The sequence below is a fragment of the Cryptosporidium bovis genome (genome assembly GCF_009768925.1).
Source record: "Cryptosporidium bovis isolate 45015 chromosome Unknown contig_4, whole genome shotgun sequence".
In the NCBI taxonomy this organism is placed as follows: Eukaryota; Apicomplexa; class Conoidasida; order Eucoccidiorida; family Cryptosporidiidae; genus Cryptosporidium; species Cryptosporidium bovis.
In genome coordinates this window covers 269784-296560 of record NW_027125050.1, presented here as the reverse complement: position 1 = coordinate 296560, position 26777 = coordinate 269784, and the positions used below count along the sequence as shown (strand labels likewise).

At 31.7% G+C, this 26777-nt stretch overlaps 18 protein-coding genes across 18 annotated transcripts; 8 read left to right on the top strand and 10 right to left on the bottom strand.

Moving 5' to 3' along the window:
* Nucleotides 1-519: 519 nt before the first annotated feature.
* Nucleotides 520-1089, top strand: FG379_002628 (uncharacterized protein; the record flags this gene model as incomplete). Its single annotated transcript, XM_067328318.1, has 1 exon — nucleotides 520-1089. The coding sequence occupies one exon, from the start codon at nucleotides 520-522 to the stop codon at nucleotides 1087-1089; it is 570 nt and encodes a 189-aa protein (XP_067181816.1).
* A 770-nt stretch (nucleotides 1090-1859) lies between these two features.
* FG379_002627 (RPB7 subunit of the RNA polymerase III) lies at nucleotides 1860-2462 on the top strand (the record flags this gene model as incomplete). Its single annotated transcript, XM_067328317.1, has 1 exon — nucleotides 1860-2462. The coding sequence occupies one exon, from the start codon at nucleotides 1860-1862 to the stop codon at nucleotides 2460-2462; it is 603 nt and encodes a 200-aa protein (XP_067181815.1).
* A 96-nt stretch (nucleotides 2463-2558) lies between these two features.
* Nucleotides 2559-3773, top strand: FG379_002626 (uncharacterized protein; the record flags this gene model as incomplete). Its single annotated transcript, XM_067328316.1, has 1 exon — nucleotides 2559-3773. The coding sequence occupies one exon, from the start codon at nucleotides 2559-2561 to the stop codon at nucleotides 3771-3773; it is 1215 nt and encodes a 404-aa protein (XP_067181814.1).
* A 76-nt stretch (nucleotides 3774-3849) lies between these two features.
* On the bottom strand, nucleotides 3850-4383 carry FG379_002624 (uncharacterized protein; the record flags this gene model as incomplete). The annotated part of the gene is made up of 1 exon (XM_067328314.1): nucleotides 3850-4383. One exon carries the CDS (start codon nucleotides 4381-4383, stop codon nucleotides 3850-3852), a length of 534 nt encoding a protein of 177 aa, XP_067181812.1.
* Nucleotides 4384-4494: 111 nt separating this feature from the next.
* On the bottom strand, nucleotides 4495-6028 carry FG379_002623 (WD40 repeat; the record flags this gene model as incomplete). Its single annotated transcript, XM_067328313.1, has 2 exons — nucleotides 4495-4755; nucleotides 4814-6028. The coding sequence occupies 2 exons, from the start codon at nucleotides 6026-6028 to the stop codon at nucleotides 4495-4497; spliced, it is 1476 nt and encodes a 491-aa protein (XP_067181811.1).
* Nucleotides 6029-7015: 987 nt separating this feature from the next.
* FG379_002622 (uncharacterized protein) lies at nucleotides 7016-8005 on the bottom strand (the record flags this gene model as incomplete). The annotated part of the gene is made up of 1 exon (XM_067328312.1): nucleotides 7016-8005. One exon carries the CDS (start codon nucleotides 8003-8005, stop codon nucleotides 7016-7018), a length of 990 nt encoding a protein of 329 aa, XP_067181810.1.
* Nucleotides 8006-8213: 208 nt separating this feature from the next.
* On the bottom strand, nucleotides 8214-8951 carry FG379_002621 (Fur1p like uracil phosphoribosyltransferase; the record flags this gene model as incomplete). The annotated part of the gene is made up of 1 exon (XM_067328311.1): nucleotides 8214-8951. One exon carries the CDS (start codon nucleotides 8949-8951, stop codon nucleotides 8214-8216), a length of 738 nt encoding a protein of 245 aa, XP_067181809.1.
* Nucleotides 8952-9227: 276 nt separating this feature from the next.
* FG379_002620 (synaptobrevin family) lies at nucleotides 9228-9955 on the bottom strand (the record flags this gene model as incomplete). Its single annotated transcript, XM_067328310.1, has 2 exons — nucleotides 9228-9446; nucleotides 9494-9955. The coding sequence occupies 2 exons, from the start codon at nucleotides 9953-9955 to the stop codon at nucleotides 9228-9230; spliced, it is 681 nt and encodes a 226-aa protein (XP_067181808.1).
* A 209-nt stretch (nucleotides 9956-10164) lies between these two features.
* FG379_002619 (uncharacterized protein) lies at nucleotides 10165-10773 on the top strand (the record flags this gene model as incomplete). Its single annotated transcript, XM_067328309.1, has 1 exon — nucleotides 10165-10773. One exon carries the CDS (start codon nucleotides 10165-10167, stop codon nucleotides 10771-10773), a length of 609 nt encoding a protein of 202 aa, XP_067181807.1.
* A 218-nt stretch (nucleotides 10774-10991) lies between these two features.
* On the bottom strand, nucleotides 10992-12485 carry FG379_002618 (uncharacterized protein; the record flags this gene model as incomplete). Its single annotated transcript, XM_067328308.1, has 1 exon — nucleotides 10992-12485. One exon carries the CDS (start codon nucleotides 12483-12485, stop codon nucleotides 10992-10994), a length of 1494 nt encoding a protein of 497 aa, XP_067181806.1.
* Nucleotides 12486-12842: 357 nt separating this feature from the next.
* FG379_002617 (translation initiation factor EIFb alpha subunit) lies at nucleotides 12843-13973 on the bottom strand (the record flags this gene model as incomplete). Its single annotated transcript, XM_067328307.1, has 1 exon — nucleotides 12843-13973. One exon carries the CDS (start codon nucleotides 13971-13973, stop codon nucleotides 12843-12845), a length of 1131 nt encoding a protein of 376 aa, XP_067181805.1.
* A 200-nt stretch (nucleotides 13974-14173) lies between these two features.
* FG379_002616 (G-patch domain containing) lies at nucleotides 14174-14629 on the top strand (the record flags this gene model as incomplete). The annotated part of the gene is made up of 1 exon (XM_067328306.1): nucleotides 14174-14629. The coding sequence occupies one exon, from the start codon at nucleotides 14174-14176 to the stop codon at nucleotides 14627-14629; it is 456 nt and encodes a 151-aa protein (XP_067181804.1).
* Nucleotides 14630-14673: 44 nt separating this feature from the next.
* FG379_002615 (uncharacterized protein) lies at nucleotides 14674-17598 on the bottom strand (the record flags this gene model as incomplete). Its single annotated transcript, XM_067328305.1, has 1 exon — nucleotides 14674-17598. The coding sequence occupies one exon, from the start codon at nucleotides 17596-17598 to the stop codon at nucleotides 14674-14676; it is 2925 nt and encodes a 974-aa protein (XP_067181803.1).
* Nucleotides 17599-17829: 231 nt separating this feature from the next.
* Nucleotides 17830-18447, bottom strand: FG379_002613 (uncharacterized protein; the record flags this gene model as incomplete). Its single annotated transcript, XM_067328303.1, has 1 exon — nucleotides 17830-18447. One exon carries the CDS (start codon nucleotides 18445-18447, stop codon nucleotides 17830-17832), a length of 618 nt encoding a protein of 205 aa, XP_067181801.1.
* A 497-nt stretch (nucleotides 18448-18944) lies between these two features.
* On the top strand, nucleotides 18945-19607 carry FG379_002612 (uncharacterized protein; the record flags this gene model as incomplete). The annotated part of the gene is made up of 1 exon (XM_067328302.1): nucleotides 18945-19607. The coding sequence occupies one exon, from the start codon at nucleotides 18945-18947 to the stop codon at nucleotides 19605-19607; it is 663 nt and encodes a 220-aa protein (XP_067181800.1).
* An 880-nt stretch (nucleotides 19608-20487) lies between these two features.
* On the bottom strand, nucleotides 20488-22749 carry FG379_002611 (uncharacterized protein; the record flags this gene model as incomplete). Its single annotated transcript, XM_067328301.1, has 1 exon — nucleotides 20488-22749. The coding sequence occupies one exon, from the start codon at nucleotides 22747-22749 to the stop codon at nucleotides 20488-20490; it is 2262 nt and encodes a 753-aa protein (XP_067181799.1).
* Nucleotides 22750-22967: 218 nt separating this feature from the next.
* FG379_002610 (transducin WD0 repeat family) lies at nucleotides 22968-24443 on the top strand (the record flags this gene model as incomplete). Its single annotated transcript, XM_067328300.1, has 1 exon — nucleotides 22968-24443. One exon carries the CDS (start codon nucleotides 22968-22970, stop codon nucleotides 24441-24443), a length of 1476 nt encoding a protein of 491 aa, XP_067181798.1.
* Nucleotides 24444-24544: 101 nt separating this feature from the next.
* Nucleotides 24545-26557, top strand: FG379_002609 (RING-H2 finger containing membrane associated; the record flags this gene model as incomplete). The annotated part of the gene is made up of 1 exon (XM_067328299.1): nucleotides 24545-26557. The coding sequence occupies one exon, from the start codon at nucleotides 24545-24547 to the stop codon at nucleotides 26555-26557; it is 2013 nt and encodes a 670-aa protein (XP_067181797.1).
* Nucleotides 26558-26777: the final 220 nt, after the last annotated feature.

The following is a 26777-nucleotide window of genomic DNA, read 5'->3' as shown; positions in this document are numbered from 1 at the left end:
TATATATATATATATATATATGGATAAAAATGAGGAGGGCAGATAGTGTCGGTAAGCATGGTACCAATAATAAATTCCAAATAACCACTTATCTCAAAATGAAAATATTTGTTTTTTAAATGGGAAGTTTACCTTGAAAAACGCACGTATTCCCGCCTGAGACAAGACGTGGCTAATGGTTAAAAATGAATAAGATCATACATGAGGGTAGTATTAATAATGATTTTGAAATATAAACATGTAATAAAGATATAGTTTCCATAAAGTTTTGTGTGATCAATATTAACTTTCAAGAAAGAATTTGTTAATATTATTAATGATCATTTAAAAAATCTAAAGTATTTAAAAACATTTTGCCCTGATAAAACAATTTTTTTTTAACAATTTCATATCCTTGCTATCGTTAAATTGATATAATAATTGATAAATGGACAATCATTCGGGGTCAAATAATCAAACTGTAAGTTCTTGAACTGTGTTACAGTTTTCGTTACCTAATTTTAATTTTAGGCATATAGTATGGTAAATGATTATGGAAGACAAGCTGCAACTACCATTCAAAATTGTGGGAACCAATTACTGGGGAGTGGTAGAGATTACCTGCAAAATTCACATATAATTAGTGAAGGCCCTAAACCACTAAGGGCACTGTGTTTCGTTGGTGGCATCTTCCTTTCCCTTGCATCATTACTTGGTATATTTAGTATAAGTCAACTGTTCTTATCTCCAGGAAATTATTTATTTGAAGCGGTTTTATTTGGATTAGGGATAGTTGTGATGATAGTTGAATCTAAGGATATCGAGAAGCTAAGACCATTCAGAGATTTTTGTTTAGAATGGGCAAAATTTTTAACTGTTCCTGCTGGGAAAGGTGCATTATATCTATTGTCTGGTGTCTTAGCAATGTCTATCTTCAGAATTAATTTCCTGGAATTATTTGCAGGTATATACATGTCATTTCTGGGGGTAGTCTGCATTATGGTTCAGTTTGGCTGTAGAAACCAGCTTCAGGCTGCGGGAATATCAGTAGATTCTGTAGGCTCCTTTTCCAGAGAAAATACAAACGATAGATTTAGTAGACTGACATAAGAACTTTGGAAATAAACATTAGTTATACTAGATAAATAATGCAATTTATAAGTCATTAAAACTTTCCTAATTTTTATTAAATGTATTCCTATATTACCTATCTTTTGTGAAAATATTTAAGTTTACTACTTTGGGTTTATCTTTTAAAGCTGCAAGAATGCAAGTACTTTGAAACGAGTAATTGTATAATTAAAGTGGCAGTTATCTCGAAGTTTGAGAAGGCTCTTAAAACATATTTTACCATAAATTAAATCGTAGGCTAGTCTTTTATTATGTGTTGTTGGGTGTGAAAAATTATTTAGCAAGCCATGATTTTGATTGAGTAAATAAGGAGATCAACATAATACGGAAACCATCCGTGTTTTACTTTAAGGAGTATATTTAGAGTGGATCAAATAGACAAAGTGCAGAAGTATGTCATTGTTTAAAAACTGATTCATTGGGAAAGGATGATAATATAGGAAAATTATTATCAGGTCATGTTTAAATTATACAAATAATGTTATAACAATAATTTACTCAAGTATCTTGTTCAGTTTCTTAGTGAAAAATTTGTTCTCAAATTTACACTGCCAATAACTTGGCGCTCTAATTTTATAAATTTTTAAGTTATTACTGACATTAGTCAAACAATATTGTAATTTAAATCTATCTATAAAGTTTATGTTGATATTTACTGTTGATACCATTTCTTCTATGCAAACATATACTATTTGTATAAGTTGATTTTTTTGGTTTATACAATTTAAATAATAAATTTCAAGTTAAAAATGTTTGGAATAATAACAATAGAAGATCAAATATCTATACTACCAAATGAACTGAAGTATTTTTCAGATTACCAAACAAACAGGTCGGATAGGAACAAATCTAACAAAGGAGATCCATTAGTATTGATGAGGAATAGAATCAATGAGAAGTACATAAATAAAATAGTTAAAAATGCAGGATTAATTACAACATTTGTTGGATTTGATGAAGTTGGATATGCTGAAATCGATTATGACAGTGGTGCTCTCATGTTTAAAGTATCTTTTCAAATGATAGCATTCAGGCCATATGCAGGTGAAGTTATAGAGGGAGTTATTATAGGTTCAGATTCCACAGGCTTGACAATAAGTCTGGGATTTTTCAGTGACATAAAAATCCCTTGCAGTGATTTAAGAGAGCCTAAGTCAATGGATATAAATACAATGTTATGGTCATGGGACTACGAAAATCATAAATTGCTCTATTTAATTGATTCAAAGATAAGGTTTAGAGTTACTAGCATTATTTTTAACGAACAAAACAATAATAGCAATTTGTCCCCTATGGTTATTGTTGGGAATGTTCAGGAAGATGGCCTGGGGATGATATCTTGGTGGAGTTGACTCATTGGGGGCCCGAATTGTACACTCTACAGTGGCGGGGTCTGATCTAGCGCAAATTACTTTAAATCACTTTTTTTTGTTAAAGATTATTTGACAATGGATTCAAACGATGAAGCAAACAACGTCCTCAAAAGAATACAACTGCTTCCATGGAAAGAGCAACTGGATATTGAATCACTTCTTGGGGTTTTGAGGCAGTTTGAGCAGGAAAAAAAGGTTATAAAGCCATTTGATAGAATATTTATTAATGAAAGAAGTTATTTTGTCGTCCTATTTTGCGATCCAGAAAAGGGTGGATTATTGTCAGATTCAACTCAAGTATTTGCAAATGGGAAACCACTAGTACCGATAAATAAGATTCATTTATTGGCACTCCCTCCATTTAACGCTGCACTCTCCTCGATGGCTCAGAAGGTTTCCACTATTCGTCTAAATAGAACATTACAGGATGAAAGTGAAAATCGTGCGCAAGTTCCCATGTCAGATATCGAAGCTCTTTGTAGTAGAGAACACTTGTACAAGTTCTATGTCGAACCCTATTTTCAGAGAAAGAGAGAACCTGTATACGTAGGCAGAAAAATAAAAATTGAGGGAATAGTGTTCCTTGTATGGGCATGCGACCCACATCAAATCGGGACAATCAATAAAAGGACCTCTGTTTATATTGACTGGGATTGTTTTGGAGAATTTAAGAGGGTTCACATAATGCCGTTTTCAGACACATTACCGCAGACATACTCATTTGATGTCTTTCAAGATTACCTAAAACCATTTCTATCTAGGTATACGTTCCACCCATTTTCAGAAGGTGAAAGTTTTACTTATAACGGAGTTCAGTTCAAAATAATCGCAACTGATCCCATTGGTGTTAAAGCAAGAATAGGTGATGAAACAACCATTTATTGCCAAGGAAGCCTAACTCCCTCAATCGTTGATCTCCTACCAATTCATTTGCTAGAGAACATAATTAGGTTACCCCCAAGGAGTAGACCTTTCTCTATTCTCCAAGCACTTGCACACCTACCTCCTTCAGACGTTGACAGGATTTTTGGCTCTGCAGATTCGAACAATAATAGAGGTGTTAATGACGATATAGTGAACGAAATAAGCATGAAATCTTATGAATTTGGAGTTGGCAATGATACGTCTTCTGACGATTCTCCTATGTGCACTGTCTGTCTCTCTGAACTGAACCAAGGGGAATCCGTCGTAAGGTTGGACTGCCACCATATCTTTCATTTACAATGTATTAAGGAATGGCTAAAAATGTCCGCAATATGCCCCCTTTGCAAGGTAGATGTCAGAGGTTAGAACAGAGATAGTTGGTACTATTTTTGTGGGTTTTCTAGATCCTACTTTTTTTTATATCTACTATTTCACTTTTATTTCAGATAAACAGGTTGTAGTCTACAATTTCTAATGTTTCCAACATCTTATTCAATGTTTCTTCTATTTTTGTTCGGCAGTATCCGGTTTTTTCGCCAACGTGATTCATTTTTCTTGGGTTATTGAATGAAATAACTATATCTGTCTTCTTAGAGAGTATTCTTATAACCAAAACATGCAGCTCAAGCTCTTCTTTTTCTTGAATGCCTTTGTATTTCTTCTCCAATAATTGCGTACCAAAACACTTAGAAAAAGAAAAGTTATCTGACATATTAACTAGTGGGTCTGAAACTAATATTTCTGTCATTTCTGAACCATTGCATTTGGAAATATCATTGAAGTAATATTCTGCAGGGTGGTTATCACTGTTATTTGTTTCATCTAGTAATTCTATTATTATACTGCATTCAGAATTATTGTCAACAAAGACCTCCTGATTATCTGGAACATCTCTTATTTTACTTATATCATCAAAATCCTTAGGTATGTGTAATAAAATTGCACCTCCGTAAAGCACCACTTGTTTAAACTCCATCTTTTTTAAGGTAATTTTATACTCAACTGTCAAAATAAATTTCGCCGCAAAAAAAATTTATCTTGAACAAAGTAAGTCCCAAATTGAAAAATAAGTTTTAATAAGTGAGCCTTATTCTACATTAATATCTTTAACTCTTTCTAATTCCTCGTCTTCGTCATCCGAAAGGAAAATAGTTTCTCCAGGATTCCAAATATGAAGTGAGTTATTTTCACTTATACTTGCAAAAGTCGTAGTTGGGAAATCTCCCATAATACAGGAAATATCATTGACTGGAGACGTATGGCCACTATGAGTGAATATTAGTTCCGGAACTCCATCTTCTGCTTCATCAGGTCTTTGCTCCATCCCTATTTTTGTCATGTCCCATATCTAAAAATTACAATGTAGACAATGATAACATTAGCAATTCAAAATATAACAAACTTACTGAAACCGTACAATCTGATGATGCTGACGCTAATAAAGAGGCGTCTTCTAGAAGAAACTTAATCCGATTTATTTGTTCAGTATGCCCATTAAATGAATGAAGGCAGTTGTTCATGTTTCTAATATCATAAAGTAAGACAGAAGGATTACTACCACCAATTGCTATTAGATTAGTTTGGAATGGATTGAATTCAACTGTGTTTATACTGTTTGATGTTGAGTTTCCATTTTTAAAGCATGAATGACCCATTATTTTTTTTGTGGAATTTGTATCATTTGGAAAATTTCTGTTCGAACTGTGTGTATTATTCTTTGTAAAATAACAAGGAGTTCTAGATTCGCGTATGTCCCACATCATGATTAGCCCGTCATCTCCAACTGAAATTAGCAAATTTTCATTAGATGGATGCCAAGCTAAATCTTGAACGCTTTTCCTATGTCCTTTAAATTTAACCAGGGGGTCCATAGATGCACTATTATTGAATTCCCTTGAATTGACATCCCAAATACATATCATTGTGTCATCTGAACCACTTGCCAAGTAAGTTTCGTTTATTTCATTCCAATTTAGAGCCCAGCCCTCTTGATCATGACCACCTAACACCATTGTTGGCTTGTTACCAGTAATAACTGGAAATTTGTTTGTTTTCTCTCCTAACATTGATTTTAAATCGTATAAGTTTACACTCCCTGTTATAGTTTTTGACGCAATTATATCTACATTCGACGGTGAGTGTATAACTTTATTCGGTTCCCCACTGTGAGGAATTAATAACTTCTGTCTGAATTTGCACGAGTTACTTTTATGTGGTGCTTTAAACCCAGCATAGTCTGTATGGGATTCAAAAGTTCTGCAAATCTCTGGAATTGGAAAACTTGGCAAAATTATGTCCATAACAATAATGTAGTTTTGTTCCACCCCCGATGTGTGGGTTCCAATGAGCAATGAATAACTAGATGTTTCATCCCTCTCTTCGCTACAATCATCTGTATCCCTTAAAATAGAATTTGTTTTATCCAGCCATTGAACTGAAAGTGAAGGCCATTCCAAAATATGGGTCATAACATTTTCGTATAGAAGCGAGGTATTCTCTTTCCAAATATTGTATTTTTCCTGTTTTATAGAATCTTCTGTTTTATTCACTTTTTTTGTCTCTCCAAAAAAAGTAAAATTCAGCATTGACGAGAATGGAGAACTGTGTGAAATTTGCCTCATCAAAGTTAATTTCTAGATAAATATTTCAAAATATATTATTTACTAATAACTTTTGTCATTAACATCTATACAGATATTTATTCGTTTATAAACAAGTAATATGCAAATAACTCACAATGTCGTCGAGCGCTTTAAGCTTTTTTTTTACCTTGAAGATGTGATTAATTTATGTATAAATACATGCCTTGGTCCAGATAAATGTAAAAGCTGTATGTTTACGAAACAAAATTCTGCATTAAAATTATAAGCATTTTGCTATCAATAGAAGATTCTGCTTCAACCATATTTTCTTAAAGGTGAGTGAGTACTGTTTATTCTGAAGGCTGGTAAATTTGCAGTACTTTTTAAATTCCTTGGATTATGTGAATTTAATATCCCATTATTTATTATTATCTCTTATTAATTTGAGTTACTTTTAAATTTGAAGTTTAACTCCAGGTTTTTCTAAATGAGACTCGACAAAATTTTATACATTGTTTCTTATTTGGCAAACTTTTTGTCATTTAAAGTTTATTTTTTATTTATGATTGTTTTGTTATAATTATCACTCCAAATTTACCCAGTAACAATGACTAAAGCCTCAAAATCACAGGAAAAATAAATATTTTAACACAATTATCAACTTTCATGGGAAATAGCTTTGGTTATAAATTTATTTCCAACGATCTAACAATATACCTTTATTTGTTAACTTTGGGATAATTTTAAGACATTAAGGTTGTTATTACCTCAATAAGATGTTTCCACTACAACAATTAAAAAATTATAATATTTAAAAAAAATATGGTATTCATTTTAAAAAAGTTGAGATGATTTGGATTGACACTTGGAACAAATATTCCACAATTCAACCAAACTGAAATTAAAATAAATAGTGGCAATACTTTTTGAAAAAATTCATGTAATATTGTATTCAAACTAATATAATTTAAAAAATAATTTGAGAAATATTGAATAAAAAATATGTTGCATTTCAAGAAAAAAAAGTCATATTTCACCTTCTTTTGAAATATTATTAAGAAGCAATTCCATTGCATTTTTAATGGCAGTGAAGCATGAGTGTGATTTGTCATTTGAACCAAAATTTGATTTATCAGGATGCCAACGCATTGCTGCCCTTAAATATGCTTTTCTTATTTCTTGTTCAGTAGTTGGTAAATTAACACTTAAACCAAGTAAAGCCTTTGCTGCAAGAATATTTCTGTTTTGGTTGTTCAAATTTCTCAGAGTAGCAGATGTCTTTGTGTTTTTTCTCGGAGTGTAATCATTCCCAAAATTACTGTTCCTTGCTCCAAAGTCTCTTGGAGTTGTTGCACTTGAGTCAAAATTATAAAACTTTTCAGACTTTAAACGGTTAGCGTTTGTTGTATGTGAATTTCTTGGAGTGAGAGGGTTGTGGAAGCTTAAGTTTCTATTATTTAATGGTAACTCTAAATTATTCCCATTAGTTCTAGTGAAATTCCTCGGTGTACCTGCCCTGAAGTTATTTTGGAAATGTTTTTCAGTACTCCTACACTCAGAATACCATTTTGTCTTTTTCTCATTTTTTAACGAGTAAATGAATTCTTTACTTTGTTCTGCAATATTAACATGCTCTTTTTTTAATTTAACATAAAAAGGCATGACCTTTCCGCTGTAAAACTTTTTATGTGTTTCCAAAAGTCCTCTTAAAATTGATATTAAAGGTTCAACTATTGGGCTGACTTTTAATTGAAATTTTTTATTTATTGAAGTTTCAATTTTGTTAAGATCTTCAATGGATATATCTGACCACTTTAATCCAGATAAAATGCTCTGAGGTAAAATTGTTTTTATTTCTTTATATAGTAACTGAGTTAATAAATCTATTTCAAGCTCCAAAAATGTCAACCTTGACCTCGAAACTAGAATAGGCTCTTCCGAATCAAAGATATTTATAGATCCCTCTTTCCTCGTTTTCTTATAAAAACCGTGTAATTTACCAAATATATTCACCATTGTAAAAAAAAACGGAAAAAACAAGCAAAATTTTAGTCAATTATTCCTAGAGATAAAATGTCACATTTTTACGAACATTAAATACTGAACGAAAATTCATGCAATTTTTTAGAGAAATAGAAAAAATTGCATGATAAAATGTTATTTTAGTGTATCGTTTATATAATGAAAATGAACAGTAAAAACCCCGACATCTAATTTGAAATACTTATGATATTTGTTTTATTCCGAAATATCTGTCACCAAAGTTACCGACACCTGGGATTACTTGATTCTCTTCGTTTAATAGTAAATCTATTGAAGATATAACAAGTTTTATCTTTGGAAACCGTGAAAATACGTTTTCAATTGCTAGTTTAGAAGATAAAAGTGCCATGCAGATGACATTCTCCTCTTTAACCTTATTTTCGAGTAGAATATCTATGACACAACATAGGGATTCTCCAGTTCCTAGTACAGGATTCATGAGAATTACAACCCTTTCAGATACATCTTCAGGCAACTTAACATAAGATGCAGAGGGAGACTTGCCATGTGAATTTTCATAATTTTCTAGCAAAACCTTTCCTATTCTACATCCTCTACAGACGAGTCTTAAAGCATTCTCCATAGCCTCACCTGAGCCAACAATACTTACTCCACAAATGGGGGTATTGAATGAAATGCCTTTAAATTCAACACCACTTGGTGTTTTTATTTCCTTATAGTCATATGGAAGGAGGTTTAACGCATGCTCCAGAACTATCCTGCTTATTCTATCTGTATAAAATACGAAGTCTTCTTTTGTTGTGTTTGCGTCTCTTAAAATCGTCATTACACCTCTGAGTTGCGGTGTTTGAATACAAATGTGAAGATTCTTATACCTCTCTCTCAACTCATTATAAAGTTGTGATTCAGGGTATTCGTTAGATGAAAATTTATTGTCTGAAAAACCCTCCAGCAACATTTGAAAATGCTACAAGGAGATAAGTTAGGGAACATAAAGTTATAGTAACGAATTAAATAAATAAAGGAAACAAGGCGAAAAAAATTATCCTGAAAACTTGGAAACAATCAATGTGATATTTAACTTCCTTGACCTACATTCAACAATAGTTCATTGGGGGTGACTTGTATCGCGCCAAAGTAATGAAAATATCTTTAAACGCAAAAGACGATTGTTACATAAAGTACTGAATTTTTGAATTAGTAAGTTTTAATTACTTATTACCTTATCAATTTACTACAAAAAAATTTTCCAAAAAATGATAATAAGTAAAATAGCAACCAAGGTAAAAAGGGGCGCATATTTTTGAACTAAAGCTTGGAATGACAATTTCTTTGCAGCCTTTGAAAATTCAAGGGAGGCAAATTTGAGATCATTTGCTTTTTTTTCAACATCTACCAAATTTTCTCCTCTAAGCAGGATGTCATCAACATTCCTCCTCATAATATTTGTTACCTGAAAATTATGAATTATTTCCTTGGCAATTCATTTTATAGCCTTACCTCTATTAGTGAATCATTTAGTTTTTGAAGGGACTTAGTTGATCTTGGATCTCTATATTCTGATTTACATCTCTGTATTATACGATCAAACTTTATAAAATAATAAGGTTTGTCTATTGACTCTATTAACACCCTAGAGTCACCCTCCCCCGGAAATTCTCTCTTTAGATCTTCAACAAATAACCGTTTTATTTCCTCAAGGAATGAAAATGCTAGTTTTTTTGGGTATGACTTCCCTGAAAGTGTCATATAAATGATTCCTCCATCTATTATATAGTGGAAAACGTAATTGCCGCTGTCAACAGAACATTTTTCTACACCAACATCATTTCCAACACTTTTTAGTATTTGTTTGGCTTGATGTTTGTAGCTTTGGAGTGACCTGTTTGAATTCAGATCATCCCAAGTTTCAGTTAATATTAGCCCGTCTGATGATCTCCCGATAAAAGTGATGTCACACATTGAAAATTAAAAAACAGTATATATATACATATATATATATATATATATTTTTTTTTTTTTTTTTTGTGGATACTTTTTTTGATACAATTTTAACCGGGAAACGGCTTCACCACTAAAGAGCATTTAATGCCCCACTAATTTGCATCTAAATGCATTTGTGTTTAATATAATGTCCATTTCAAATAATAAAGGTGTACAATCTGATGATAATGCAAGTAGGCGATGAGAATAATAGAAATAAAAGCGAAAACACACCTCATTATTATTACGAGCGATCTGTTAAACTTGAAGAGGAGCTTAAACTCTTTAAACTGAAGTTCACTAAACTGCAAAGTGAGAATCAAAGAAATAATGAAATATTTAAAAATAACATTGAAGTACTCTCAAACAGCATCAAAAAGCAAGAGAATCTTCTTCTTGAACAAGAACAATACAAATATATTTGTAATACAGGAGTCGCAATAGTTTGTAGGTTTTGTGGTGAAGTGGTTTTAATGTGTAATGTTATGCAACATTTGATTGAGATTCATTTTTTCAATCCAATTATAACTGAAAAATCTGATTTATACTCAAATACTGCATTTCTTAAAAATCAACTCGAAAATAGGTCTAGTATTGAAGAAATAGGTTCAAAGTGTTTCGAATACGTTATTCAAGATAAAATGGAGTCAGAATTATTAGAGGTCAAAGTTTCTTTGATTAACCCGGACAGAGTAATAATAAGTTTACACGAAACGGATAAGAAGTCGAATAAATCAATTAATTCCACATTAAATGAGATATATAAATTGAATTTACAGGTAAATTTCCGTTCATAGTAAATTAATACAGTTATTCTTTTTTTCTTTAGATTTGTAAAGCATTCCCAAAGATCCCAATACCCAGAATATATATGAATGAATCACGTAACATAAGTGAATTTTTTGAGTTTATAATTGGCATTAAAATGTTGAGGGAATCTTCTATAATCAGATCATTTCTTAATATTGACTAAGCATCGACAGTTTATTATACTATTTAGAACTAGAGGAAAATATCAACTGTTCTTTGTTTTTTCTTGCAAAGTTTGGGATTCTTCGGAAGTAATTTTGTTGAAAAATGAAAATGATTTGAATTTTGAATCAATTATTTCTTTATTGTTTATATAATAGTAATACGCAAAACCAGCACCAGATGATATAAGAATTACAATGATTGGCAGTACATACCAGAAAACTCCAGAGGAGTTATCATCTATTTCTTTTGAATTATTATCTTTGTCTGGTTTTTTTTCAACTTCATTGGCCCCAAACTCGTGTTCTTTATGTTCCGGTTCAACCCCGGTATTCTCACGTTCGTTACCACTTTGATAATTTTTTTCATTAAATTCATTTTTTGAGTCTATATTAATGTTTTTATTTTCACTTTTTTCTACTGTTTCAATTTCAGTGTTAGTTTCATTATTCTCACTACTTGCCGTCAAAACAGCCAACTCTCCTATTGCATCAGACCCCATTATTCTTGCACCTTCACCTCCACTAACATTTGGATCTTGGTAGAATTGTAATAAACACAATCGATATTTACCTGGCTTTTTAACTTGTACATCTTCAAATATGGCGATATCACCTTTAATTTTTGGAAATATACTATTGCCATTTGGAACGATAAGTTGCCTCGACTCATCTACAGCAGCGAAAATATTGTCAATATTACAACTGGTCTTTTTAGATACAACCAAAAGCCTAAGGCATTGATGCATATTCCTTCCGGGAACAGCAATAGATCTCCTTTTCTCCTGTTCAGCTGCTTTTTTTTCTAGATTTGTGTCAGGTGCTTCCAATATTTCATACAAATTACCTCTACTTGGTTGCGAAAGTGCGCAACGAATAAAATCTTTTGGGCACGTTAATGTCCTTGAATTAATAAATGGAACACAAGTTGAGGAAAATGAACCATCTTTCAATGTTTCTGCTTTGAAACAATGTGTTGGGCCATTCGGCTTGTTGTCACAAATACTAGGCGAACAACTTAGTGGGCAATCCAAACCTTGATACACACCATTTGAAAATTTTGAAAATTCGTCCAATTCTTCCTCTGAATACTCAGCCAAAGGTAATTTTTGAGTTGGAATTACTTTGTAATTCTGCTGCATGAGAAATTGATTTTTTGCAATTTCTGATTCATTCAAAACATCCTTTAGTTCACTTACAACTCCAGTAATTTCCAAAGATGTTTTCTCAATAAGTAATTGTAAAAGTTCCCCAATTGCATTCAGTTTATGTAAATTTGAACCTATTGCTGCCTTTATATTTATTTCTCTTTCTTTTAGTTCTTGTTGACGTTTGGTTGCTAAAACCAATTTATTAAGTACTTCCTCTGATTCATATAGACTCGTTGCCTCAATTAAATCTATCTTTCCGACATTAACTCTGCCAATATTTTGAAATTCATCCGAATTTAAAACACCAAATTTATCTGATGAATTTTTTACACAGCTTACTGTGAGAAGCGATGACAAGAAAATCAACTTAATTCCAAGTAAAAACATATTGAAAGTGCTGCACACCAAAATATAATGTTAGACCTCTTAGTGGAAATGAACGAATGTTTTAAATAAATGTTAGATGTTCAAATAATATCTTTGCATTTCATATAGGCTAAATAAGATTGAAGGTTTTTAGTAATGTAAAATTTTATTCGTCACTAAGATGTGTGTCGGTAGAAAGATGTGCACAAAAACTTGGCCTTACACACTTTTAACCATTGAGAAACCTATAAAAAAACATTGATAATTTTATATCCTAAGTTACTTTTAATAGTCCCTTAAAATTTTGCTCAATCAGAATATGCGAATATTGTTAAACTACAATTGCTTTAGTATTTTCTTTATACCTGACAATGAAGTCTACAAAAAAAGTTGTTTAGTTTCGAATGCAATGTTTTGAGGAGTAATTGCACCAATATCTGTAAGAAACATTGTTATGTGAGAGCTATCAGACAAATCAAAAATTGAATTTATTGGACAACTTAATGACTTCGGGTTTTGGTATGTTATTTCAGAAACCACGTTGTTTATTTTCATCTCCATTGGAACCATATTCACGAACTTTGCGGCATGTGTAACAAAGTAGACAGGTTTATAGAAAACAGAGTTTGCAATGGCTGAAATAACCGCAGTTCCTGAAATTCCAATCACAGACCCACTTTCAAGAATACACTCCGGTTTCAATAAAACAAAGTCCACCGCATTAATTGCATTATAAATTGAATCGATCGATAGTAATTTAACACTAATATCATTGCTTCTCATTCTTGTTTTCCACTCTAAAATGTTTTTGTGGTGATAAGACATTAATTCTTTCCTCGTAGAAAATTCTTTTGAATTATCTATATTTGGAACAACTATTAATATACTATAATGTTTGTTGTATTTCTCTCGTGCATTTTCTAGGAGTATTTCTATTATTTCCGAGTATCCGAATGTTAGAATAGCCATCCTATCCTTAGTAAAAAGGGACAATGATAAATTCATTATTTTTTGAGTTCCTTTATTCAAGTTACTTATGAAATTATTTGTTCTTTCAGACAATTTTTTCTTGAACTCTACCAAATTCGCTTCTTCTGCCAAGTTGCCACTCTCTACCATTATTAACTTTAGCAGAGATGTTTCGAATATTCTGCAAAATGGTACAACTGAAATGTTTGTAACTCCATGCTTCGAGGCTATTTTTTCAAAAAACTCCTCTGTACTCAGGTTCATCATAAGTATATCCATTGCGGTGGACAATTCCATTAAGATCTCAGATTCAGTTGTAGCATTACTCTCAACAACAACTTTTGAGAGTGAACGTAGTGCAGAATTGAATACAGAACAAGATTTTAATCTTGGTTCCGCAGACATTTCATACTCGATAAAATAATAAAAATTAATCACGACTTCATCGATGTTTTTCCTTCCAGTTTTGTATGTATCTACTTGAGAACATCCATTGTTAGCATCATTCTGTTTGTCCAATTCAAAATTAATGGCCTGCATCAAATTTCAGAAGTAAAATAAGTAACTAATTATAACCTATTTTTTCTGAAATTCGAAAAAAATCTCGTGCGACTGCAGATGAGTTCTTTATTGGGCGCAGAATCGATTTTTTTTTCTAAATTGTGCAAAATTACTATTAATTTTTTTTTCTAACAAAAGACACTTCAATTTATAATTTTGAATTCCAATGTATTAAAAAGATGCCAAACCTCTATGATGGACTTCCCCCACCAATTTTGAAATGTCAGAATTCTAATGAAGGATTAAGTTCTGACCCTAATTCTATTTCGAACTCTTCAAAAACTAGTGACAATGTGTTTTCATCGTGGGGGAGTTTAGTTGAAAATTATGTTGAACCAGTTGTTGAACACTACGATCGAAATAACACCGGTAAAACCGAAATTAAAATACCAGTTGAACCCACCAAATGTCTAGAAACAAATTACGATCCTAGATCTCCCAATATATACAAAGTAGAGAAACCCAGGAAAGTCCCGGAAACCCCTTTATTGAAAACTGAAGAGATAAAAACAGGTGACACTTTAGTAGTCGGAAGGAAATTATTGGAGAAAATGGGTTGGAAGCAAGGAGAAGGCCTAGGGAAAAATATGCAGGGAATAAGATATCCAATATCTCCATCTAGAAACAATGTTTAGTTGGTGTTAGTCTACTATAATTTAACAAAAGAAAATTACAAATGTCAATTATCCTTGTTTTTCAACTGAAAAAACTCCGTTATCAACGAATTATTGTAGATAGGTGTGAAATTTTTCTTTACATCTGGGGTACCAAACTTATTCTCATCTTGGCCTTGAGTCTTATTTTCCTCATAATTTATAGAGAAAACATCATGATCTTTAGGAGTCAATCCTCTATTTAGATTTGAGTATTTTCTCCTCTTTTTATTCCTGTTAATCTTTATATCTGGATCTTTATTGGGAAAACAATTAACTTTGGTTTTTTGTTCATTTTGACGGCACAATCCTGTAGATTTGTCCAAAGTTTTATCGATATTACCTCCTTGTGAATCAAATGCACAATTTTCATCATTTGAAATATTCTCAGTTTCACTGGTTATTTCACTTTCCTTATTCACATTTACTGCAAATTTACCTAGCTCACTCCCTTCATCATTTCCTTCCAGATATTTTCTCTTATGTGACGTTTCAATTGGTGTCTTTATATTTGCACATTGGTTGGCTTCTTGTTTCAGCTCTGAACGTTCTTTGGAACTAAGTTTGCAGTTATTAGGTTCTATTCTCTCATCAAGATTCCTTTCTATTAGTAATTCTTTCAATTTATCTTTGTCAAGCACCAGTTCAGAAGTATTATGAATGTACCATCTGGGTTTACAATCACCATTTAATCTTGTTTTGTAGATATTTTCCTTTAAAAACTGTATAATTGAGGATCTTTTCATATTCTTCTTCAAATTGAGTTCAATAAAGTTATCGATTATTCTTTTTATTGGAGAATACTTTCCATAGACGAAGTATAGTAATTCACATTTTGTTGAAGTATCTAAAAATGACTTTTTTATTAGATTATTTGAATTCTTGTATTCATTTTGGTCATAAGCATCATTTAATTCACTTGAAGTACGTTTTTCATCATCTAAATCATCACAGGTCCTACTGTAAATCCAATTTAAGTTCTGTGGAAAGTGAATTAAATAACCATCAATTAATGTTTTTACGCTCAAATCATTTGGGGCTGAAATTCCTGCCCCAAAATCGATGCAACTATGATTCAAAAACGAGATTACAACTGGAGCTTGATACCTAGAAGATGTAGAAAGTAAGTTTACAATATTAGAATCAACGCAATTACCTGTTGATGAAATTACATCATCTATTAACTCATCCGATTGGAAACAGCCATCCGGCACAAGCCACCCAGATGCAACTGCTTCATTATCATCATCATCATCCCCATTTTCCACGCCATCGTCAATATCGTCAACATCTTCTCCGCCAAATTGTTCTTCCCATTCTTCATCAGTATCAATATCATAGTTAATGTGTTCTTCTTTGGCTATTGGGTTTAAACCATTGCATTCTTTTCCTTGATGTGTCAATAATAGAAACATCGGCGGTCTTTTCCATTCACTCCTATTTATTAATACCCTTCGAATTTGACTTTGTATTTCGGGCAGGTTTTTGTCGTTGTAAACTGTTTGGTATTGTCTCAAACGAACTTCATGGTAATCAACTGATTGTTTTTTTGTCCTATTTGAACCAATCATAGGAATTGATTTGTAGTAACTTCTTTTCTTCATTGTACCCTCTCTCATTGAGAGGAAATTTTCATATAATTCCAGATATTTTTTGTAGTAATCCGCAAACAAATCATTTCTATGAGATGAAATTATATCATAAATTCCAACAGGTTTGTTGTTTCTAAGTCTTGAAGAAATGATCATTTCAACTTTGTTCGATTGATTATTTAACTGGTCTAGGTGAATATATTTGCCACTTTGAATTGCCGAATCAATACTTTCTAAATTATTCAGTTGCCTTTTAAAATTATTCTTAATCCAGTCTATAACAGACTCATTTTGAGTTACCTTGTTATTTGCCATTAGATTATCACCACTAATTTCATCAATATTAGATAGAACACACGTTTTTATGTTATTTCCATCACTATTTTGGTTACACGCAATTCCAACAGTTCCTGGTCCCTCTCCAATTGAAGAAAGCGAACTGCAAGCTACAGAAGCCTGATCCTTGTTTGAATAACCAACAAAAGCAGGAGTTTGATTCCCTGATAAGCCTGCTGGTAAGTGATTTAGGATGTAAGGATAGAGTTTCTCCGAAACATAAGATTCAGGAAGAAATGAAAGGAGACTTGATTGTTGAAAAGAATTACTCGACCCTCTTATTGAATCCATAATATACTTAGAGGCATCACCAACATTTTCAAAGTCAGTATCATTCTTGTTTGTACCTAATTCAGTTTTGTTTAACCAATCAGACATTGCTCCCCTGCAAGATTGTAACAATCTCTTTTCTTTATCTCTTTTATTCCATTCTTTTACAATTTTATCAATAAGTTTTAATTCTTTTCTCCCTGAAACAGAATTCTGGAAGGATAAATAGCGTAATTCACCAATTAAATCTTCAGTTATTTGAGATGAAGGATCAAGTTTCAGAGTATACGTATCAAACGCCCTTCTATATTTTTTATAATGCTCATTATAAACACCCAATACCTTCATCTCACCAATAACCTCCAGTAATGAGCATAAATCATTTTTAAGAGGTTCATTTATGTCGTGTTGGTCAAGTATAAACTTCAATTTTGTAAATAGATAACTGTAGTTACTCCCATATTCGAACGGCCCACCAATTGATGTTTCATCAGGTTGTTTAGCTTTAGAGCTGATTAGATTAGGATTGGTTTTAGAGTTTTCCAAGATACTAGGTGGATATTCCTGACTATTAAAAATCACATTTTCGTCTCTCCCAATCACATTGTCATTATTCTCTAGTAACTTACCATTTTCACCAACAGTTAGTATGTTTAAACCTGAGTAATCACAGTCATCACCCATACTTACATTTTTAATATGGTCGTCACATATAACTTCATTTCTAATGCATTCTACAGTTCGATTCTCCATCAATTCTCACTTTATTTTCGCTAGATAATTATTCATCTCGTTTCTAAAAAGTTCAGCTCAAGCAATCAACCTCCCCACAGTCGCGTGGCGCCTAAAAGTCTTTTGTTGCAGGCCAGGGTACTTAACGGACAGCAAATGTTTACATTTAAGATTGGAATTAAAAGATTTATACTTCCTATCCTATGTTCTAATGAAATGGAAATTTTGGATTAAATCCACATAATTAAATGGTCATTCATCTTTTTCTGACCCTGTTAAAATTTTCTTTGAATAGCGTTGAGCAGCAAGCTTAGCAGTGCTAGAAACATTAAGAACATTGTCTATTGTACTATCGATCTCATTTTGAAACCTCAGAAGTATTGGACGAAAAACATTCGTATATAGCACAATTGCACCCATTGTTTGTGGCAGAAACAACCAAAACAAAAAACAAAGTTTAAATAAATAGTAAAAAGGGATCCAAAAAAGAACAATGTCGATAAATACTTCAACGATACTGAATACTGAATATACAACCCAATATGTTAGCCATTGTTTGTCGTCCATTTTTTCTGGTGTTTCTAATGCTTTAAAACTCATGTAAGCTGGATAAACAAATCCAACAATATTACAAATAAGTGCCCCTGCATACCCCATACTTATTATCAGTATTAATGCCGCAGTAACCCCGAATAAGATGTAACAGGGTCTTAACCCAACCGAATTTGAAATTGACACCACCCATGCATAACCTTTCAACTTTTCATCTATATCATCACAGAGAGCGTTGAAGTCAAAATTTAGTCCACTAAAGACAGCCATAGATTCGGGATTCTTATTACTATTTAACATACGCCATTTATTTGCCATATTAACCGAAAATCTAAGTAAAAAACTTCAGAGAAACTTATAAATAATAATTGAGTGCTAATAATAAATACCAGAAGTATAATTTTTAATTATACTTCAAACTATATCTAATTAAAAAATTGGGATGTACCTTGTGGAAAAATTTTCAGACCTAAGCATGGCCAACTCGTAATCAACGTCAAGAAAACCCACTTTTACCGCCAAAAGTTCAAGTTGTAAAGAGTAAATAGTGTTATTTTATAATTTGTTCGCAAATTATTTAGAATGGAAACAATTTGTTTAAAAATCTAACGATGCAACTATGTCTTAATCGCCTTTAACTTAGTCACCGACATCCTAACATAGAACAGATAATTGACAATTTTGTGCCTCAATATAGAGTTATTTGCTTGCCGCGATATAAAATATGTATCTTGTCATTTTTACCTAAAAGTATTTGACATTTTTCGATTGTAACTTGCAAAAAAATTAGAAACTAATAAATTTGTTAATGACAAATGTCTGATATAAATTATAGTAATTCGAATTCTATAAATGGATATCCAGATTACATTTTGCAAATACCTGAGGTTTCGAGAATAGTTATGATGATAAAATATGTTTCGTATATGCACTTACTTTTTGGTTTTGTTCGAATGTTCACTTCTGAGATTTTCTGGGCTATTTTAGAATCTATTTCCCTCGGTTTATTTGGTGTATATATATTTTCGAAGAATTCACCACTTATAAACTATCTTTTGTATGGTTTGATATCCATTTTTCATCTTAGTTGCTCAACATTGTTATTTTATGTATCATTTATCACGTGGAGAACAATTAAAGTGACTAAAAATGATGATAGTGGTCCTGTAGACAACGGTGAATTGAACCTTCAGCCTAATATTATCGACAACTTAAAAATATCAGCATTATCTCATCTTACTTGCGGTTTATTATGTGTATTTAGTACTTATTTTATAAATAAATTAACAAAACTTATAGACCATTTTAATCGGCTAGATGCAATGAACAACTCCACTGAACGAGAGAGTCATATCATCCATACTAGCATTCCTATAAACTCCAACTATACCCTTGTTTCTGACAATTACAAGGTCGAAGCATTTTCTGGTACTCCAGTAAGACTAAAGGACTATCCCAAGTTAAATGATATTTCATAAAGAACTTACTTGGATATTATCTTTACGCAATAATAATTTTTCATCAAAATATTTTTTATATTTTTAGAAATTTTTTTCGAGGAAATAAATGTAAAACGCATGCAAAGAGATGTGGATCGAAGTAATATTTCTATGTAAAATATATTGATAACAAGTTATATTTCAGTTATGGAATTCTTGGAATATTTCTCTTAGTTTCTAAAATAATCAAGTTGAGGATGATACGGAGGGAATTATTTTTTCCTTTGGAAGAAGAGGTCACTCAAAAAATTAACTATATAGTTATACCTTCTATGAATATAGCCATATATTTTTCAATTCTTCACTTTATTTTTGGATTTACCAATTTATTATTTTCAGAGAAGCAGTATGTTGGAATCTTTGATTTGGTATTCATGGCAATCTTTGGACTAGTGATTGTTTTTATAAAGATACCAATACTATTTTTATTATTTTCAATCTTAAGTATTACAGGAAGTATAATCCACTCTAACAACATTGCCCTTCCCATATTTGTATTTTCTAATGTTGTTAATATTATTTGTATATGTGGAACTATATCCTGTTTATCTTGTTCAATTATTTCGATTCATATTTTTATCATAATTTCAAAACATATAAATTCGATATATTCATTAAGATCAATTAATATTTTATTAGATGAAGAGCTTTTCTTGGGTGTAAGTGATGATGATATAGAAAGAAACTTTATAATTTACCCACATATGTATGGTGATCGAGTTTCAAGCAGATTCATACCGGAATCACAAAGGTGCAACTCTCAAGCTATAATTAATAATGGCCATGGCCAAATTAAGTCTAGTTACGATTCTCCGTTTATTCCATTTAAGGGACCTTTCGTTAGACTTTAATTACTCCATTACAAGGAATTTATCGAATCAATCCCACTATCTATCGATAGTCTAAACCCATTAATTGCGTTGTTTATTTTTTCTATATTGTTTAGATTACCTCTATGTATTTTCTCCCAATTATTCATACTTTCTATACATTTTGAATATTGTTCTATTTTATCGTACTTATTAAAGATGTTTTCCCAGAAACATGATAAATTATCAAGTAAGGTGATTAAATTATTTTCTTCGTCTCCTTGTAATTCATCAATAATACTTTTTATTTCAACTGAATCAGCTTTACTACAAACTTCAATTTCGGATAAATCATATTCACTTCCCTCAATACTTGTATTTATATTCCTACCAATATGGGATGATACTTTAGATTTTACTAGATTTGATATTTTCTTCAAGTCAGATTTTCGTGAATCACTAATCAAGAAGCCATCCAATAGCTCACTTCCCATAAACAATTTTTTTTCCAATTTGTTGGTCTGAAATTCAACTGAACAAGTTGTGTTTAGTATCTTCTCGAGTGAAATCAAACGGCTAATAATCGATAACCCACTATTACTATTTTCTTCGTGGTTCAATCCTATCATTTTATAGATTGATTCTACTCTCTCTTGAAAGCCAATAACTACCGGTATCACCTCTGAAGGAATATAGTTAACGAAATTACCAATAATATTATTTAAATCAAGTGAGATCCCCAGGAATTCGTTGTTACCTGGAAATAGAGAGTAATGTTGATATCTAATCAATTTATTATTGATAATATCAATTAAATTATAAAAATAAGTCCCCAACACATCTGTTTTACATTCAATTTTTGCATTTTCTATTGTATTTTCAATAGTCATATCCAAGTCTTTGAACGAGCACTCCATAATATATTCATTGCAACTAGGCTCAAATATAAAACTTGAAATATTTCGGAAATTCTTTATTGTTTTTTCTAATCTTCCTTCTATGTTTATGTCATTATAAGGTATCTTTGATATTTTGTGATGACTTATTGGTATTAACCCTTGTGAATAAACGTTACCTACTTCATCTGGACAATTTTCCATAAAAATTATCTCGATGGACTTTTTCTCCAAGTTCATAAACGGCTTCATAGCCTTATTGTTTGAGTTTTCATCCTTATTGTCCGCTAAATCATTGAAAAACCCATTTACTGGCATTCTAAGACAGGAAAACTTCAATAGACTCTCAAAAAACGTTTTTCTTACCTCAAAAAGTTGGCCATTTTCCTTATTATTTGTATTGTTTATATGTGCTTCTAAATGCCCACCTTCAAATTCTTTCAATTCGTTACTTGCATTACCACTTTCAAATATCATCTCTTTCAGTGTACGTTTCTCAATGAGATACTCTAAAAGGTCTTCAAATATATCTTTTCTGAATAAATTACCACTACAAATTTTTTTCCCTGTTACTTCATTCGCTATTTCGTGGCATAATTCCCCCTTCTGTTTTGACAATATTTCTTTTAGAGCTTTTAATTCGTCTTTCCTATCAATTTTACTCTTGCTGCATATATTGCATTCGTCTACGTCATCATTTTCGCTTGTATAACCACTCACTTTACAATTTATATCCAACTTTTCTACATAAATATCCTTTTCGTCACTTTCATGTTCTCTAACTTCTAAATCTGAAGTTGATTTAACTGATGGTTCTGATCCTCTGTATGTATAATTCCGATCTAAAGTGTAGTGATTAACTTTTTTCGCTTGGATCAATGAATCCTCAGAAACGGTTAAAACAGATTCACTTTCAACTACTTTCCCTCTTGACGTTATTTCACCTTCATGACTCGTTTCTGTCACCTTTCTTTTTTCAAATCTGATATCAGTTCCAATATTGTATTTTTTATTAACTTCAACACCAATACTATTTTTTGTTGATTCACTATCATTGATTATTTCTACTATTCTCATTTCAGTTTCACAATCTAAATTTCGTTCTTCTATCCCTAAGATGTTTTCTACTTTCTTTTCATCATCAAAGTTTTGGCATTTTTCTACATAGTTTAGTTTTTGCGAATTTATAGTTCCAAGATTGTGGTTAAATCCTTCTATCTCTTTCACACTATTAGAAGACTTTGAACCGTCTACAGGAGTAATTTTATGTTCATAAGTTATATCTGCCTTTCTTGTTGAGTCGTTTATATATTCTAAATCATCAGGTTCACAGGAATAATTTTGATTTTTATAAATATCCAGCTCTGCTTTTGTGTTTATACCTGTAGAATTTTTTTCTGAAACTTGCCTATCCATTCCTACAGATACTATTTCAAAATCCGACTAAAAAATATTATACCATAATACAATGTAACTAAACCTTTGAAATTCGCTCTTCCGTTTTTTCATATAGTAATATATCAATGTATGTAATTTTATTCATGTGTGTTGAAATGAACTTTGGCGCTGAAGCTAAGCAGGGATTGGTTATTTTCTTGAAATGACATAATGAAACAGTGAATCTCGAAGTAAAAATGAGTCCAAAAGATGACATAGATGAAACTCCAGGCATTACAAATTCTCATAAAAAGCTGGAGTGCGAACCATTCAGTTACATTAATGGCGTCCTAAAAAAGAAACCAAAATTACAAAATCAAGTGCAACAATTTGTTTGTTCTCCAATAGCGTTTAATTTAGAATTTAATTCTCAAACAAAGTTTGATGATGTAACAAATACCGACAAAAAATGTAAAATATATCAGTCTTATAACACTAACTCTGAGACTATAAAAGAAAGTAAAGGCAAGACCAAATATAATTCTAAGGTGATAAAGAATGGAAAATATATTGGTCCATGGAATCTTTCGAGTGAAGATTGCATTGTACAAAATTACAATGATACTACAACAGATAATCAATATACTCATTCCGAGACAGAATTGCCTGATGAAAAGGAAGGAGTTGAGGGAATAGATGTAATTAGCAACAATACAGTAAGTACATTTCTTGGAAAAGAAATGTTTGACTATCAGAATAGATCTTGGATGATAGCTCCAAATGAAATAAGAGAAAGACTTCCCGAAGATCGCTCTTACTTACCGAAAAAATTGAATGCAACTATAAAGGGGCATAATATGGGTGTTCAGTCCATTAGGTATATACCAATTACTGGACATCTTTTATTATCTGCAAGTCTGGATTCCAATATTAAAATATGGGATACAATTCACAAAAACAAATGTATATTCATTTATCACGGTCATTCCAACGCAGTGAGAGAAATCCAATTCGCTTCCCAAAGACGAAACTGCAACAGTTTCTATAGTTGTGGTTACGACAAGCAAACTATTTTATGGGATATAGAATACGGTAGAATAATATGGAAAAGTGACATTGGAAAGACACCATACTGTGTAGCTATCCACCCTACAAATGAAAATAGTATAATAGTAGGATATAGTAATAAGAAAGCGATTCAATATGACATAAGAACAGATGAAATAATACAAGAATACTCGGAACATCTTGGAGCAATAAACTCTATCACTTTTTGTGAAAATGGAAAGAGATTCATAACTACTTCCGATGACAAAAAGATGTTTGTATGGGATTATGGGACCCCAATCGTTGTTAAGCATATTGCAGACCCTCTAATGAAGTCCATGCCATATACAAAATTACACCCAAATGGACAACATTTGGTGTGCCAAAGCATGGATAATAGAATTCTGGTTTACGACACACATTCGAATTATAGATGTATAAAGAAGCGCTTCTTCGGCTTGAGTAATTCTGGATATGCAATTCAATGTGAAATGAGCCCAGATGGTCAATTTCTTGTTTCTGGTGACGTTAGTGGGAAACTTCATTTTTGGGACTGGAAAACAGCAAAATTAATTAAAAGCATTCAAGCCCATGATAGTGTAAGTATTGCCTGTAATTGGCACCCAACTCTACCTTCACGTATTGCTACTTGCGGTTGGGATGGAGCAATAAAAATCTGGGAATAATTTTTTTTTTTTTTAACAAAGCCATTTATATTAATACTTTATGGAAAATTTGAGTTTATTTGTAATTTTTATAATGCGTTCAATTTAATAAAACTTTTAATATGGAAAACCCTTCTATTTCAGAAGAAAATGCCTCCAGGACATCGTTATTTGATCATTTTAATGGTTTTGAGATGTCTATTCAAGGTATTTCTACCGAGAGGAATCCAATGAACTTGATACTTTATATTATCATGTTTATATTCCTTATATTTATCATTAATTTTGAAAATAAATTTGATAATTACAAATCGATTATGAACAAGTCAGTCTATTCTTCATCGCTGCTTTATTTTGGAGAATTTGAGATGAATATTAGATCTCATTCGTTAAGTCAAAATTTTCGTGAATATGATTATATTGACCCTATTCGTGACTCCGCAATAGTGATTAAAGGTCCTTCTAAATGGCAATTTGATTGGTCAAAGTCGGATGTTAACTCAAATAACGCTTGGCTTTCTTTAAAACTTCAACTTGAAAATAACAACCAAGAATTTAATTTCGAATTTGACAAGATCATTAATTCTAACGATCCGAATTTATATATGGTTGGAGTAATGCAGAAAAATTCACTAATGGATATTAGAATACCTAATGTTACTAATTGCTCAGTGGAAATTGACATTTCTAATGATAAACACACCTGGAATAAACTTTTCCCAGCTAAAGACAAGGGAGTATTTAAGTTCAGGGGAAGCTCTTTTGATGAAAAAGATGCACAGAATAAAACCTATACTGAATATTTCCTCAGGTCTCCTAACTGCAGCTTTAGTGCTGTAATAAAAGGAAATCCATTCTCTGCCAGTTTATTCAGATTAAATGTCGTTCATTTTTCTTTCCTCTACAACTTAAAGGTTTTAATGGAAATTAGAGGAGGTTTCACCCAATTTGCACATATTAACATACCTCTAAATAACCAAAATTACTTGGCTAATATAAGTATTGCAACTGTCCTAATTCAAATAGTAATCGATGTATTTGAAGGTTCGTTTCTTCTTTTTTTCACACTTATAATACCATCTCTATTTTTTTCATCATTCACTTTAATGGTAATGTTTAAGTGGATGCACATTGCCTTTATTCAAGTAAAGTTTTTATATCTAATATGGAAATCAAACTATTTAGATAATGTTCCTTTTAACGATTTACAGAGTCTTACCATTAAATTTTACAGAAAATTGTATTTCTTTCTTTTTGGCGTATTACTATTGTTCATATCAGCATCAAAGCTATGCAATTCAGGTAAATTATATCTAAAAAATGATGGAATTCCACATAAAAGTGCAGGAACAAATATTGTTCAGTCGATTCCATATTACGTGTATATTTCACTATTTTTTTATTTGTTACCTCAGATTATTAATGATTCTTATGGGAATCTCCCAATTCCCAGATCACAATCACCTCCACTTCATCCACATTATATTATTACTTCGTTAATAGGAAAGGCATTTTTTCCAGTTTATATATGGGGATATTCTAATTCCATTTTCAATGCCCCAGTTCTTCGCCAATTTACTAATATGATCCCAATAACTACTAAATATACTCCATTTCTCTCATTGATCGTATTTGCGATTATTTCATTTCAAGCATTACTTTACTTTCTACAATATCAATTCGGGCCTAAATGCCTAGTTCCCAAATTCCTCAGACCTAAACCATACAACTACTTCAGACTGGCTGACAAAGAGGGGAATTTAAAGGACTCAAATAAAGATACTCACACAGAAATCGATATTTTTACAAAGGATGGAAACACTCTGAACTCGAAAAAAAATGACTTGAAAATAATTGATTCAAACGTTAGTGAACCTTCTAGTACAGGTTCCTCTATGCTCTTCAACGAAATTGAACTTGCAAGTTACCGTGAAAAATCTACGATTTATAGGAAACAATGTGTCATTTGCATGGCAAATGTTTTAGTTTTGAACAACTTTGAAGACGAAATGTGTGGTGTCTGCACACCTTGTAGTCACATCTTCCACCAGAAGTGTCTTAAGCAGTGGATGGACATAAAACTAGAGTGTCCTACATGTCGTAGAATTATCCCACCATTTGAGCCTAACCAATAATATGTTCTTCTATATGTTTTATTATCCCCTTTAGATGTTCAACCGAATGCTTTTTAATTGATGTTGATAATAGAAATCTCTTTCTTCCAAAGCCCTTTCTAATTAACAACTCGAAAATCTCCCTTGCATAGAGTTGCATCAGTTCATCATCTCTATTCCCAAGTAGAACACTAGTTTCAAAAACACTCCCATCACAATTTGTTGATGAGTGAAGTATTGA